The following is a 17,235-nucleotide window of genomic DNA, read 5'->3' as shown; positions in this document are numbered from 1 at the left end:
CATAGCCTTTCCAACCTGTTTTTTGGTATCATGTGGAGTGAATCAAATTGGCTGAAGTCTGGCAGTTGTAATGCTGGTAACCTTCGAAGGGGGCTGAGATGGATCATTGACTTGGCACTTCTGACTGAAGATTGGTGCAGATGCTTCAGACTTATCTTTTGTGCAGGGCTCCCCCATCATTGAGGAAGGGGATACTTGTTTAGTTATCCACCACCATTGAGAGTGGGCGGCACAGTGGCACAGTGGTTAGCACTGCTGCCTCACAGCGCCAGAGACCCGGGTTCAATTCCCGCCCCAGGCGACTGACTGTGTGGAGTTTGCACGTTCTCCCCGTGTCTGCGTGAGTTTCCTCCGGGTGCTCCGGTTTCCTCCCACAGTCCAAAGATGTGCAGGTCAGGTGAATTGGCCATGCTAAAATTGCCGTAATGTTAGGTAAGGAGTAAATGTAGGGGTATGGTGTGGGTTGCGCTTCGGCGGGGTGGTGTGGACTTGTTGGGCCGAAGGGCCTGTTTCCACACTGTAAGTAATCTAATCTAAGTAATCTAATCTAATAATTCATGACTGGATGTGGCAGGACTGTAGTGTTTAGAACCGATCTGTTGGTTATAGGTTTGCTTAGTTCTGTTTAACCCTTGCTGTTTATGCTGTTTTGCAGGCAAGTGGCCCTGTTATGTAGCTTCATCAGATTGACACCTCATTTTTAGGTACGCCTTGTGCTATTCCTGGTATGTCCACCTACACTCTTCATTGAACCTGGATGGTAATAGAGTGGGGGTATACTGGGCCATGAACTTACAGATTTTTTGGAGTATAATTCTGCTGCTGCTGATTGTTAACAGCACTTTATGGTGCTCAGTCTTGAGTTGCTAGATCTTTTTGAAGTCTGTCCCTTTTTGCATGGCAACAGTGCCACACAACACTATGTAAGATATTCTTAATGAGAAGATGGGACTTCAGACTATTTAATAAAACAGGAGCCCATGGGGCAGTGATATTGTATTAGCTTGGATAGAAGATTGGATAATGAATAGAATTGGGATAAAAGGGGCACCTTCAGGATGGCAATCTGTAAGTATTGGAGTGTCCCAGGGATCAGTGCTGGGGATACAGTTATTTACAATATATATTGACTTGGATAAGGAATGTGAATGTACTATAGCAAAATTTGCAGAGGACACAAAATTAGGCGGGAAGGAAAATGGTGAGGATAACACAAAGAATCTGCAGAGGGAGATAGACATGGGCAAAAATTCGGCAGATGGAATATAATGTGGGAAAATATGAGGTTATGCACTTTAGCAGGAAGAATAGAGGAACTGAGTATTATTTAAATGGACAAAGACTACAGAAAACTGTAGCAGAGATAAATTTGAGAGTCTTGTGCATAAATCACAAAAAGACAAGCATAGATGTTCAGTAGGTAATAGAGAAGACACATGCAATGTCAGCTTTTATTCCAAAGGGCATGCAGTTCAAAACAGGGAAGTCTTTCTAAAACTATGCAAGGCATTAATTAGACCACATCTGTAATACTATGAACAGTTTTGGTCTCCTGATCTAAGGCAAGATATACTGTCACTGAAGACACCCCAGAGAAGGTTTACTAGGTTGATCCCAGGTATGTTATGACAAGAGGTTGAGTAGATTGGGAATACAGAAGAATGAGAGGTAACCTTTTTGAAACATACAAGATTCTTAGGATACATGACAGGGTAAATATGGAGAGGTTGTTTCCCCTTGCAGAAAGGCCTAGGACTAGGACTGGGGGTATAATCTCAGTTTTCCAACTAGGACAGAGATGAGGAGGAATTTATTCCCTCAGAGGTTGGTCAAATCTTTACCACAGAGGGCTGTAGAGGCTGTGTCATTAGCTATATTCATGACTTGGACAGAATTTTAATCAGTAAGAGAATCAGAGATATGGGAAAGGTAAGAAAGTGGAATTTAGAATTATCAGATTATGCAAGATCTCACTGAAGGACAGAGCAGATTTAATGGGCTGAATAATTTACATCTAATGGTTTTATGGTATAATCCCTGCATTCTATAGCATGTGGCACTCATGTACAATGTGTGTAAGTTTGTGATCTTACAGCCAAACAAATAGTAAGTATTGTTAACAAACTACAAGAGATTGGTCTCAATACAACCGGACTTTCTGTGGTATTTTCTAAACAGAATGAAAACCACAAAGTGCATCCATGTTAGTTCAGGTTACATGATCCCAGCTGCTGGTAATACTAGACAAGTCAGATCCCAAGTTAAAATCTGGCTTGATAGATCATCTGTCATTTTTGCAGTTGGTTGCCATGGTGAAATATATTCACACAAGGTTGCAGATGTACTTTAACAATAGCACGTAAGTTTCAAACACAAAAGAATGCAAGCAAAGCTATATATCTAAGATGGAAAGATCTTAACACAAACTGCAGACAATGTTTTAACCAATTTCCCAATTTTTTAAATAGGTATTCATTTTACAGAGAAGTACAACCCTATCTCGAACTCTTAAAGTTTTATTTAACTGGCTCCTCCTAGTTTCTTTTTTCGAACTGTGGAGATAGTTTTCTGATTTATTTACAATTCCACTGAATTATGGAGTCTCTTGTTCTTATATTGTAAATTCCAGTAGTATTTAAATGGCTAGTCTAAGTCAGTTTCTGATCATTGGTTACCCTTGGGACATTGATCCATAAGGGATTCAGTGAATGTCAGGGGACAGTGATAAGATTCAAGGAGAAATGGTTATTGCTTGGCACAATTGTGACATGATGTTTGCTTCCTGTTTGTTAGCCAAAAAGCTTGATATTCTCCAGGTCTTGCTCTATTTGGACATGGACTGCTTCACTATCTGAGGAGTCATGGATAGCACTGGACATTGTGCAATCATCATTGAACATCCCCACTTCTGACCTTATAAACAAAGAACGTTATAGTGCAGTACAGGCCCTTTGGCTCTCGATATTATGCTGACCTGTGGAATCAATCTGAAACCTATCTAACGTACAGTATTCCATTTTCATCCATATGTTTTTCCAATGACTATTTAAATCCCCTTAAAGTTGACGAGTCTACTACTGTTGCAAGCAGTGCATTCCACACCCCTGAGTTTCTCTGAGTAAAGAAACTACCTCTGACATCTGTCCAATATCTGTCACTCTTCAATTTAAAGCTATGCCCCTTGTGCCAGCCATCACCATCCTAGGAAAAAGGCTCTCACTGTCCGCCATATCTAACCCTCTGATTATCTTATATGTCTCAATTAAGTCACCTCTCAATCTTCTTCTCTCTATTGAAAACAGCCTCAAGTCCCTCAGCCTTTCCTCATAAGACCTTCCCTCCATACCAGGCAACATCCTAGTAAATCTCCTGTGCACCCTTTCCAAAGCTTCTACATCTTTCTGATAACGCGGTGACTAGAATTGTAAGCAATACTCCAAGTGCGGTCGCACCAGAGTTTTGTACAGCTGCAGCATGACCTCGTGGCCTCAAAACTCAATCCCTCTACCAATAAAAGCTAACACACTGTAAGCCTTCTTCACAACCTTATCAACCTGGGTGACAACTTTCAGGAATCTGTGTACATAGACACCGAGATCTCTCTGATCATCTACACTACCAAGAATCTTATCATTAGCCCAGTACTCTTTATTCCTGTTGCTCCTTCCAAAGTGAATCACCTCACTTTTCCGCATTAAACTCCATTTGCCACCTCTCAGCCCAGCTCTGCAGCTTATCTATGTCCTTCTGTAAGCTGCAACATCCTTCAGCACTATCTGCAACTCCACTGACTTTAGTGTCATCCACAAATTTACTATGATCGGGATTAGTGGTGCTGGAAGAGCACAGCACAAATTTACTAACCCATTCTTCTACACCCTCATCTAGGTCATTTATAAAAATGACAAATTGCAATGGCCCCGAAACACATCCTTGCGTCACACCACTAGAAACTGAACTCCGGAATGAATATTTCCCGTCACCACCACCCTCTGTCTTCTTTCAGCTAGCCAATTTCTGATCCAAACTGCTAAATCGCCTTCAATCCCATGCCTCTGTATTTTGTGCAATTGCCTACCATGGGGAACCTTATCAAATGCCTTACTGAAATCCATATATACCACATCAACTGTTTTACTCTCATTCACCTGTTTGGTCACCATCTCAAAGGACTCAATAAGATTTGTGAGGCACGACCTACCCTTCACAAAACCATGTTGACTATCCCTAATCAACTTATTCCTCTCTAGATGATTATAAATCCTATCTCTTATAACCTTTTCCAACACTTTACCCACAACCAAAGTAAGGCTCACTGGTCTATAATTATCAGGGTTGTCTCTACTCCCCTTCTTGAACAAGGGAAAACATTTGCTATCTTCCCGTCTTCTGGCACTATTCCTGTAGACAATGCCGACATAAAGATCAAAGCCAAAGGCTCTGCAATCTCCTCCCTGGCTTCCCTGAGCATGATGATGGAGGGAAGGTCATTGATGAAGCAGCCGAAGATAGTTGGGTCGAGTACACTACTCTGAGGAACTCCTAGAGATGTCCTAGAGCTGAGCCCACATCGCACAAGCAAATCAAAAAAACTAATTTAATTTCAATGGAAAACTCTATAACTTCATACATGATTTAGAAAACTACTTTGGTGATTACGTATACATACCTTTTCAGTTATGGAGGCCAAGTCATCATTTCCTGTGTACCCTGTGTCTAGGACAAGGAGTTTTTTGATATTTGCTTCTTCATTTACTGCAATCCCCAGCACGACACATGCTGTAGATTCGGCAGCTGTTAATTTGGTAACAACATTGAAATTAGTAAGAAGTCAGGAATTAATAAATCAGCAATAAATGTAGTGATATCAATAACAACACAGCACAGGACAGGCCCTTTGGTTCACCAAGCCTGTGGCAATTCTTAATTCTTACTTAGACCCTCTACTTATTGCCCATATGCAGTTTCTATCCCTCTGTTCACTTCCCTTTCATGTGTCTATCAAGATATGCCTTAAAAGTTGCTAATGTGCCTGCTCCCACCACGCAATGCATTCCAGGCACCCACCACCCACTGGGTGAAAAGTTTTCCCTACATTTCTCCCCTAAACTTTCCTCCTCTCACCTTGAACCTACACCCTCTAGTAGTTAACTTTTCTACCTTTGGAAGTCTCTGACTATCCTCTTTATGCCTCTCATAATTTTGTAGGTCTCTATCAGGTCGCTCCTTAGCCTCCACCTTTCCAATAAAAACAATCTGAGTTTATCTAAACTGTCATTATACCTAAAATCCTCCAGACCGGGCAACATCCTGGTAAACCTCCTTTGCACCCTCTCCAAAGTGTCCACGTTCTTCTGGTAGCGTGGTGACCAGAATTGTATGTAATATTCCAAATTTGGCCTGACCGAAGTTTTGTACTGCTGTAATATGCCAAGTTTTCTGATAAATGTTGTATGCACCGTGACCACCTTATCCACCTGTGTTGCCACTTTCAGGGATCTGTGGACCTGTACCTCAGATCCTTCTGTATGTCAGTGCTCCTAAGGGTTCCACCATTTATTGTGTAATTCGCATCTGAATTTGATCTTCCAAAATGCCACTTTGCATTTGTCTGAATTAAACTCCATCTGCCATTGCCCAAATCTGCAATCTATGTATATCTTGCTGTATCCTTTGACAATTTGTCATTTACATAAATGATTTGGATGTGAGCATAAGAAGTACAGTTAGTAGGTTTGCAGATGATACCAAAATTGGAGGTGTAGTGGACAGCGAAGAAGGTTACCTCAGATTACAACAGGATCTTGACCAGATGGGCCAATGGGCTAAGAAGTGGCAGATGGAGTTTAATTCAGATAAATGCGAGGTGCTGCATTTTAGGAAAGCAAATCTTAGCAGGACCTATACACTTAATGGTAAGGTCCTAGGGAGTGTTGCTGAACAAAGAGACCTTGGAGTGCAGGTTCATAGCTCCTTGAAAATGGAGCAGTAGGTAGATAGGATAGTGAAGAAGATGTTTGGTATGCTTTCTTTTATTGGTCAGAGTATTGAGTACAGGAGTTGGGAGGTCATGTTGTGACTGTACAGGACATTAGTTAAGCCACTGTTGGAATATTGCGTGGAATTCTGGTGTCCTTCCTATCGGAAAGATGTTGTGAAACTTGAAAGGGTTCAGAAAAGAGTTACAAGGATGTTGCCAGGATTGGAGGATTTCAGCTATAGGGAGATGCTGAACAGGCTGGGGCTGTTTTTCCTGGAGCGCTGGAGGCTGAGGGGTGACCTTATAGAGGTTTACAAAATTATGAGGGGCATGGATAGGGTAAATAGGCAAAGTCTTTTTCCTGGGTCAGGGAATCCGGAACTAGAGGGCATAGGTGTAGGGTGAGAGGGGAAAGATATAAAAGAGATCTACGGGGCAACTTTTTTCATGCAGAGGGTGGTACGTGTATGGAATGAGCTGCCAGAGAAAGTGGAGGAGGCTGGTACAATTGCAATATTTAAGAGGCAGTTGGATGGGTATATGAATAGGAAGGGTTGGGAGGGATATGGACCAGGTGCTGGTAGGTGGGACTAGATTGAGTTGGGATATCTGGTCGGCATGGATGAGTTGGACCGAAAGGTCTGTTCCCATGCTGTGCATTTCTATGACTCTAACTTTGCTAACCAGTCTCCCATGAGGAACCTTGTCAACGCCTTACTGAAGTCCATATAGATCATGGTGTCTACTATTCGGCCCTCATCAATCCTCTTTGTTACTTATTCAAAAAACTCAATCAAGTTTGTGAGACCTGATTTTCCATGCACAAAGCCATGTTGACTATCCCTAATCAGTCCTTGCCTTTCCAAATACCTGTAAATCCTATCCTTCAGAATTGTCTCCAACAAATTGGCCACCACTGATGTCAGGCTTATTGGTCTATAGTTCCGTGGCTTTTCCTTACCACCTTTCTTAAACAGTGACACCATGTTAGCCAATCTTCAGTCTTCCGGCACCTCACCTGTGACTATAGATGATACAAGTATCTCAGTAAGGGGCTCAGCAATCACTTCCCTAGCTTTCCACAGAGTTCTAGGGTACACCTGATCAGGTCCTGGGGATTTATCCACTTTCACGTGTTTCAAGACATCAAGTACCTCCTCCTTTGTAATATGGACTCAATTTTATAGAACACAATAAAAGTGTTCTCTCAAAAGTATGTGATTTATTAACCACTTTTCATGCAGAATTTAAAATTATTTCAAAAGTTAATAAAGAAGAAATAACAACACCATAAACTTACTAAATGCCACAGGAGTCCCTTGTTCTTTGAAATGAATACTAAGGTCAATTGGTTCATCAACTTCTGGTCTGTAAAAATGAAAGCACTTAATATTATTGAAAGGAAATTACTTATAGGAAAGAGAACAGAAATTGGGAAGGAGAAAGTGACAGATCTGTTTCTGGGAGCAAGTACAGAATACCTATTGTGGCGGATGGAATAGAATGATTGAAGGTTTATGTCGTAGAAAAGGCTACTTGACCCATTGTGTCTGCACCAGCTGAGAAATGACACACCCAACCTAACCCCACCTGCCAGCATTTGCTCCATATCCCTGCCAGTAACAGGGCTCCAGTAGAGGGTCTCTGCCTCTGCTACTCTATCAGCCATCTACACCCTGTGAAAAGAAATGTTTGCTGCCCTCTAACTTTTCAAATAATTGTTTTAAATCTATTCCCACAGCCAGTGACCTTTCTGCTGAGGCAAATAGGCCCTTCTTATGCAGTGCTTCCAGGCCCCTCACAATTTTGTACATCTCAATCAATTCTACCCTAAGGCTCCTCTATTCTAATGATAACAGACCCAGACTATCCAATGTTTCCTCATATCTGCATTTTCCTAATCCTGACAACATCTTTGTAAATGTACCAATACCTTCTCTTGAGAAAATGTAATGGTTTTGTAAAGATGTGACCAGAACTGCACACAGTACTCAATTTGTGGCCTAACTAATGATATATACAGTTTCAGCATAACCTCCTTGCTCTTATATATTTTCTGTCAGCTAGTAAAAAAAGCATTCCCCATGACTTCTTAATCAAGTTATTGACCTGTCCTGCTACCTTCAAAGATCTCTGGACATGTACATCCTCTACATCTCACAGTATTGGGTATTCCTTTGCCTTGTTTGATCTCCACACTTCAAACTTCTCTGTGTTAAATTCTATTTACAACTTTTCTGCTCACTTGACAAGTTCATTGATACCTTCCTATAGTCCACAGTTATCTCTTCACTATCAAACATATGGCCACTTTTTTGTGTGATCTGCAAACTTTTTGGTCATGTTCATTATATTTACAGCAAAACCATTATTACATAAAACAAAAAACAGGGGGTCTAGTACTGAGTTCTGTGGAATTCCACTGGAAACTGCCTTCCAATCACAAAAACACCTGTCAATAATAATCCTTTATTCCTGCCACTGCGCCAACTTGCTACAATTACCTAGATTCCATGGCTCTTTTTTAAAACTATTCTTCTACGTGGGGTCATGTCAAAAATCTCCTGAAAATCATTTAGACCACATCAACTGCACTGTCCTCGTCAATCCGCCTTGGTACATCTACAAAAACTGGTTCATTAGACATGATCCTCCCTTAATGGGTCTTTGAATTTATTCCAAAAGTTTGCCTACTATTGAGTTAAACGGACCTATGTCATGCCTCAGTGCAGCATCGCACTGGAGGCCAGCTGCACTATTTCCAGAGTGATACAAACGTTAAAGATTTTATCAAATTACATAAAAGCCCCCAATTGATATATCTTTTCAAACCCACGCTAACAGAAAACATGGACCAGGTTTCTGTACTTTCAAGAATCACTATTTATTACAAATAAATAGATTCTAGCTACAAGTAAACAATAATGAACCATTGACATATAACTTGATCAGTTAAGATCCTAAACCCTTGATAAAACTTTTCCATATGTACACACCCATATATACACACAGAAGGACACAAAGAAATTGGTGTTACAGATGGAAAGAAAAACTGTGAAGGCATTTCAATCACCCCGTCCACAGAGTTTACTGAGATGATCTTTTTGCATGCAATGACTTAAATCTCTCTTCTCTAGGTAATTTTCACTTGCTTGCATGGTGCACTGAGCCACTAGGTTCACAAATTGTCAAATCACTGACTTATTGGTGAAAAGCAACAGTTTACAGTAACTGTTGAGGGAAAATAAACTGGCTGTCTTCGGGTTTCAGATTTTTTTTCTGCAGCATTGGAAAGAGAGAGACAGAGATGCCAGCTCACTGTCCAAGAGGTCCAAAGATTTCTGGTTAAATTATTCACAGCTGCGACTTCTTCAGCTATCCAGGAGCCAACCACATACTTGTTGGCAGACAGATGGTCTTTGTCAGCAACAACTGATCACAACTCCACAAGCCAATCAGCTACTTGTCACCAGATCGATTTCACTTTATATCTAGCTTGCTACGATACCTTCAATCCTGTGGCATTTTTTTATTATTACCCCTGTGCCAACCTATCTACACTAATCCCATTTTCTAGTATAGTGATGCATAGCCTTGAATGTTACGACTTTTCAAGTGCTCATCCACACAATCTTTAAAGGTTGTGAGATTTCCCTCATCTACCACCCTCCAAGGCATTGGATTCCAGATTCAGGTGAAAACCTTTCTTTTCCTCAAATTCCCTTCAAACCTCCTGTCTTTCACCCTAACATTATACCCATTTATTACTGACCCTTCAACTAAAGGGAACAGCCTAATCCTATCCACCTGTCCATGCTCTCATAATCTTATACACCTAAATAAGGACCCTCCTCAGCCTTCTCTGGCCCAAAGAAAACAACCTGAGCCTTCCAAGCCTTTCATCCAAGACAACATCCTGGTGAATCTCTGCACCTCTCCCGTGCAATCACATCCTTTGTATCGTCATGTGACCACATGATATACTAATTGACTTGCATGTTGGTGACTTTCTTGAGTTGTTAGATCTGAGTTTATCTAGGCAAATGGGAAGTATTCCATCACTCTCCTGACTTGTGCCTCGTAGATCATGGACAGGTTTTGGAGAGTCAGGAGGTGAGCAGGATTCCTAGCCTCTGATCTGTTCTTGTAGCCACAGAATGTATAAATGGCTTGTCCAGTCAGTGGTATCTCTCATTACATTGATTGTGAGGTATTCAGTATATGGTAATGCCACTGATTGTCAAGGGGTGATAATTAGATTCTGACTTGTTTGCGAAAGCCTTGCCTGGCACTTGTAAGACACAATGTTATTTGTCACTAATCATCCAGGTCTTGCTGTGTTTTGACATGTACTGCTTCAGAACTTGAGGAGTCATTGTGCAATCATCACTGAACATCTCTAAATCTAACATTCATTGGAGGGAAGGTCAAAGAATAAGCAGTTGAAAATGATTGGGCCCAAGAGATATCCTGGAGCTGAGATGACTGACCTCCAAAAACCACAGCGATATTCCTTTGCTATATATGACTTAACCAGCACTTTCTCCCTGATTTTTAGTGACTGTAATTTTGCTGGGGCTCCTTGATGTCAAATTTGATCAAATGCAGCCTTGATGTCAAGGGCAGTCACTCTCACCCCACCTCCAAGTTTGAACCAAAGCTTTAAAGAGGTCAGAAGCGAAGTGGTCCTCATGTAATCTAAACTGGCTTCAGTGAGCAAGGAATTATGCAGCAGGTACTGCTTGACAGCACTGTTTTATAACCCATTCTATCGTTTTATTGATGATTGACAATGGACTGATGGGGTGATAGATAATTGACCGGGATGGACTTGTTCTGCTTTTTGTGTAAAGAAAACACCATGACCATAAGAAACAGGAACAGGCCGTTCAGCCTACATGAGCCTGCTCCAACATTCAATAGGATCATGGCGGATCCGACATCCCTCACGTCTAATTTGCTGCCCTTTCCCTGTAACTACTGATTCCCTAATTGATCAAGAATCCACCAAACTCAGCCTTAAATGTACAAAATGACTCTGTCCCTGTAGTTGTCTGTGGCAAGGACTTCCAAAGACTCTCAATCCTCTGAAAGAATACATTCCTCCTCATTTCAGTTTTATATTTATTCTAAGACTATGTGTTCTGCTTCTAGTTTCTCTCATGAGGGAAACCATTCTCTTGGCATTTATCTTTTCAAGCCCCTTAAGAATCCTATGTTTTAATGATAGCATCTTTCATTCTTCTAAACTCCAGTGAGTAGAGTCCCTAACAGTTTAGCCTTTACGCATAAGACAATCCCTCTATAAAAGGGATCATGACATGTTTCCTTAAATTAGGGGACCAAAACTGCTCTCAGTGTAATCTCATCAACACTTTGTACAGTTGCAGTAAGACCTCCCTAACTCATATTCCAATCCCCTTGAAATAAGAACCAACATTCCATTATCCTTCCTGATTACATGCTGCGCCTGTGTGCTAGCTTTCCGTGCTTCATGTACAAGAACCCCCAAGTCCCTTTCTACAATTGGGCTTTGAGCTGATTTCAATATCTCAATGAGAGTGGGACATTTTCAGGCATGGCTGTGCGATTTCATGATAAATAGTTTGGTATTGTTGGATTGTTTTCCTCTGCTTACTCATTATTATAGAAATAACATGCTCTCCTCCTTATGAAGAACACTTCCTAGACTGTCGAACACAGGGCTTCGTATGCCATGGACACATCTCTGACACCGGTTCTGAAACGTAACATTCCTAAGTCTCATAAAAAGGAAGCCTCCTGACCCATACATATGCAATAATCTAAGGAAAAATTAAACAAGGTGTCTGAGCAAGCAATAATCCATAAAGTTGACATCCTGTGTTGGACTTAGTGAAAAACTTCTAATTAAATGCCAGTCGGACACCTGACTGGGCAATGGCAGGCCTTACCCGAGATCAAGGATGACCAACTCCGGCCAAAAAACTAAGGAAGACCTCACCATGGGGCTCCTGGTGAGACCTTGAGACCATTGGTGGGAGTGTAGTGGGGGAGATGGTGTTAGGGTTACCAGATTCTAGAGTGGAGTTGGTGAGGGGGATTATTAGCTGCAGCAATTCTGATTCTATCAGCTTGGATCCCAGGCCCCACACAAACGATCAAAACTGGACAGCCCCCCACACAAACCATCAATCTGCCACAGCCAGTGCTCACCCAGGCATAAAACCTTAGGTGACAAATGGGATCGGGGACAAAGTGTACTTCAAGAACGCATAACCCAGGATGCAGGGCAAAAGGCAAAATTAGGGATGTTGCCAAAAAATCTGGAATTGTTGTTTACCCTACCAAGATCCTGGAAATGTTTTGAGAGGGTAAATAATAAATGATCATTCCCAAAAAGAATACTTCAGAAGATTTGGCAGGGGTGGAAGATTATCTCTGTAAAATCAAAGGAAAAGTTAGTATTAAAATTTAATGCAGAATGTTTATTACAACTTGGAATATTAACTACAAAAGCAGTTATAACCAGAGGCTGTAAACAGACAAGTATCCACAAAAGGAGAATGAAATTATCAATACAAAACTATCAGAGAAATGGGACTGAAGAAGGCAGCTCTAACTGACAAGTTATCACAGATGCAAATTCTCAACTTGTCATCTTTTGTGCTGAAACATTTATAATTTTGTAATGACCTAAGCTAAAATGAAAGTGTACATAAATTGATGTGCAAAGCTTTTTTCTTAGTTTTCAACAACTTTGTTCATATCTGCTCATATAACAATAAGCTTCAACTGTGCCTTACACCGAAAGGCAGACCAAAATATAATTTTAATTATCATTTTGCTTGCATACCGGATATCCTTGGTGGTAGTTGATATACTAAAAGCATTTAATATTGCTACCATCTGTTCAAGTGGAATCCAATCTTTTTCTTCCACAACATTGACAAATCCTTCATCAAACTTTGTCAATATCTGAAAATGCAAAATAACACTAACTTATAAAGTAGCAATTCCTTATTTTGTATAAACATTAGTGCAACTTTTGCTGCTTTTTGGAGTGAGGCCCTACACCTAAACTACTCACCAGTGTCATGCAGTACTCTTTGCTGCTTCCAGGCATCCTTCATAATTACTTAAATAAGTATTTGATCAATTTTTAATGAAAGATCATGCAACTAAGATCATAGTACAAAATTCATGTAAAGCTAGATGGAGTGCAATTCTTGCTTGCTCTACAATGTTTCTACTGGAGGCGAACGAAGAATTAATAGGAAAGGATTTGATCACTTTTCCTTCCTCTTGACAGTTCTTTCCAACTCCAGCAATACTGGGTATACTCAGCTCTCTTTTAAGCCTTCCATTTATTTGAACTAGTGATGTTCCCGAGCATATTGAGAATTCTCAATGTCCAAAATGTTCCCCATTCATCCATGAGTGAAAACAATCTTTTACTGTTTACTCACAGCAAGATCCCATGTTTTGTTCCATCCTTTACTGCCTTCTGACCTCTCACTGGTACTTTGATGGTGACTCCACTATCGATCCATCTCTATACCTCTCCCCAAAACCCTAATCCAAACCCTGATTCCAGGACCTTTCTTTGCTCCTCATTTTGCTCAAAAAGCCCATTCACTTCATCTGTTTTTCTATGGATTCTGAACTTTCTGCCCCAAGCTCCATGATTTATCCTTTAAGAAATTGCCCAAAGTCTCTAACTCTTGAACCAATATTAACCAGGTTCTCTTTCTCACCTGAGCTCTAATCACAAATACTTAGTTCACTTCTCTTTGACCACCAGTTTTGTTACCTTCACCCTCTCTCTCCTCTCGCCCCCCTCCCCCCCACCCACCGACCTGAGCCCCAGTTTTTTTCACTGTTCTCATAGTCCCAAAATCCCAATGACGTGACTATCCTTCAATCAAAATCTGCCTCCCAATCCTTATCTCGATTTAAATATTTTTTCCCTTTTATTATTTTATTGGATATGGGAAATGCTGGCAAGGCCAGAACTATTGACCCCTGTCTAATTTCCCTTGAATGAAATGGCTTGCTATGCCATATTTAAGAAAGTAGTCAAGTATTAGCTACATTCCTGTGGATTTGGAATCATATTGACATGACATTTTAAACATAAACTAATTTAATATCTTTACATTTGAAAGAAGATGCCTTTAAATATGTAGGATGCTGTGTTTTGAAGTGGCTGCAGAAGCCACTTAACTTGGAAGCTAGCAAGGTCTACAGGAAATTACAACATTGATACTGAAACAGCATTGTTAATAAACAAACACAGAAAATGTTGGAAAAACTCAGCAAGTCTGGCAGCATCTGTGGAGAGAAAAACAGAGTGAACATTTCAGATGAAGAAGAGTTATATGGAACTTGAAAGGTTAATTTTCCACAGACTGCTGAGTTTCTGCAGCATTTTCTGTGTTTGTTTCAAATTTCTCACATCAACAATATTTTGCTTTTATTTGAATATTTTTAAGGAACTGATTTGCATTAGCATAGCTGAAACTGACAATAAGTAATAGACATCTCATCTGCAGGAATGGAAAAAAGAAACTTATTAAACTCATTATGCAAGACAAGGCCCTACAGTCTCTCCTCTGTTTCAAATTTTAAACTTTGGCAATGGGATATTAAGATTCCTTCATTAACTGGGGTCACCTCATTGTGTACCACTAATCATTACGCAACTAAAACTTACCTTGTGAAATGCTATCATTATAAATTGCCTGATGGTTACAAAAGACAGTTATCTCAAGAAGGCCTGCAAGATGGAATAATAAGATCTCCTTCTCCTCTCTCAATTGTTTGTTTTAAGCATGGATCCTATCTCTGTTACAAGTTGGAATACATTACAGAGACAGAAAAGTTAAAAATAAAAGAAACCTGAAGTGCCACAGCATCCACCCTAGAAAAGCACTAATTCCATTTTAAAAGAGATTGTCTCCAGAAGAAATGACTGACTGCAACACTATCAGAAATTCAAGATCACCCAAAGGAAGCTCAGAATATATAACTCCTTTTAACTTTTGAATTTTTTAAAAAGATTTATTTTTATTGAAAAATAGATTTTTTAATGTTACAACAAATACAATTCAAAGCAATACAAAGAACACCAAAAAAATGTAAAAAACCTAAACTGTCCTCAGGTTCAAATGTGTAAATATGTACAGAAAAATATGTACATAAAAATCTCCAACTAACTACTTAACTAAATAAACAATAACCAACAACAAACCAACAAATAATAACAACTCAACTCAGCCAAACAAAACACTCACTCTTGAATATCGAGAGCATTAGTTTTCACATATTCATACGTTCGCAGATTCCCCCCCTCTGGATATTGGACTCGTAAAGCACAATTGTTACAGCTTTTATTAGTGTAGCAAAAGGCTTTACAAAAGGCCTTTATTAGTGTAGCAGATAAATCTGTGTCCAGGTATTCCAAAAAGAGGCGCCATGTTTTATAGAAATTCTCAGTTATGTGGTGTACCATACTTGTGAGAAAATCCAAGTGAGTATGCTCCATAACAATCTTCCACCAATGCCAACCCAATAGGCCCGGGGGATTTTGGGATACCCAACCTATTAAGATATCCTTTCTTGCACAGAAAGTGAGGATGTTGAACAGCTTTTTCTTATGCACATCTACAGGGAATACACTAGGCAGGCCAAGATGAAGAGAGATCAGGTTCTTCTCCAGTCTTACACCCAAAATCCTTTCCATTGCACCTGTCACAGCACTCCAGTATGTTTGAAGCCTACCACAGGATCAGAGATAATGGGTAAGAGTACGCATACCAACCTTGCACTTGGGACATGTTAAAGATACCCCTGGTTTAAATTTTGATAAATGATCTGGAGCCAAGTGGGCCCTGTAGAGATTCTTCAACTGTAAAGCATGGGTCCTATTGCAAATTGATATCTTTCTTGCATTTTCCTAAATATCTTCCAATGCCTCTGAGGAGACCTCAACACCTAGCTCTCTCTCTCTCTCCCACACCCTGCAGAGTTGATCAAACTCACCTGAGGGGGCACCCTCCAATTGATGATATCAAGTGCTGACAGAAAGTGTACTCTTAGCACTGAGCACCATCCTCTCTATGTCAGATTTGTTGGGATCAGTCAAATGTGTAGTATTTTTTTGAATAAAATCGCTAACTTAAAAAAATGAAAGAGGTCCCTGCTAGATAGCTCGTATTTCCATGCTAACTGATCAAAGGACATCATTGTGTCTCCCTCAAATAAATCGCCCATGCAAGACACATCCCTCGCTGCCCAATGTTTGAATCATGAATCTATTATCCCCGGTTGAAAACCTAGCATACCCACTATAAATCTAAGAGAAGACATTTTGCCATATTGCCTTTCCTCTGCCAAATTGCCCTCTGTGCTTTAACAGTATTGATAACTATTGGATTATGGCAATATTCCTTAACTGTCCTCATTTTGTCTAAAAACAGCAAACTAGTAAGGGGGCACCTGCCTGAGAGGTTTCGATATCTAACCATATTGAAAGAGGGTCCCACAGGCTCAATCACTCACGTAAGATAAAAGCGAACTTAGTTGATCATTTTTAATGTCTGGGAGATCCACTCCCCCAGTCTGTGAGGCAATTGCAGTTTAGCTAATTTAATAAGGGGCCACTTACGATGCCAAATAAAGGAGCTAAACCAGCTGTTCAGTCTCCTGAACGTTTGCTTATCGAAAATCAGGGGGTGCATCCATATAGGGGACAACAAATGCGGGAGAATATTCATCTTAATAAGCGCTATCCATCTAACCATGAGACCGGAAGTGCCTCCCATCTTTGAAGGTCTTGTGTGATTTGTTGAATAATTGAACAAAATTAGCTTTGAACATGCCCAAAAATACAAAACCCAACTGTGACCACTTAAGTGGGAATCGATATTCGCCCTCAAGACCTTGCACCTTCGTAAGACCACCAATAGGCTATGATTTTACAAAATTAGTCTTGTACCCCGAAAAGGTGCCAAACGCACTGATGCATTATTTCTGCTGAGGCACCGAAACTGCTGGATTTGACAAAAAAATGAGGACATCGTCCACGTACAATGAAATCTTATGTAATTTTGACCCCACTTTTGGAGCAGATATACTGGGATCCCTACGAATGGCCTCAGCCAACGGTTCAATCACCAATGTAAAAAGCAATGGCTAAAGGGGACAGCCCTGCTGGCTGCCCCTAAAAATGTTAAAATTGCTTGATCGTACTCCATTGGTGATGACCGCAGTGA

At 40.4% G+C, this 17,235-nt stretch overlaps 1 protein-coding gene across 1 annotated transcript in view; it reads right to left on the bottom strand.

Moving 5' to 3' along the window:
• LOC122565351 (ufm1-specific protease 2-like) overlaps positions 1–17,235 on the bottom strand; it is a 63,656-nt gene that overhangs the window by 6,838 nt on the left and 39,583 nt on the right. The window contains exons 7-9 of the mRNA XM_043721235.2: positions 12,816–12,937; positions 7,281–7,348; positions 4,670–4,794 (exon numbers count right to left, since the gene is read on the bottom strand). Coding sequence (XP_043577170.1) covers positions 4,670–4,794; positions 7,281–7,348; positions 12,816–12,937 — 315 coding nt within the window. The remainder of the gene's footprint in view (positions 1–4,669; positions 4,795–7,280; positions 7,349–12,815; positions 12,938–17,235) is intronic.

Source organism: Chiloscyllium plagiosum, unplaced genomic scaffold, assembly GCF_037043375.1.
Source record: "Chiloscyllium plagiosum isolate Xiang-an unplaced genomic scaffold, Cpla_swu_hap1 HiC_scaffold_2, whole genome shotgun sequence".
Taxonomy (NCBI): Eukaryota; Metazoa; Chordata; class Chondrichthyes; order Orectolobiformes; family Hemiscylliidae; genus Chiloscyllium; species Chiloscyllium plagiosum.
Note: the sequence above shows the minus strand (reverse complement) of the source record. Positions and strands in the feature narration are given on the sequence as shown.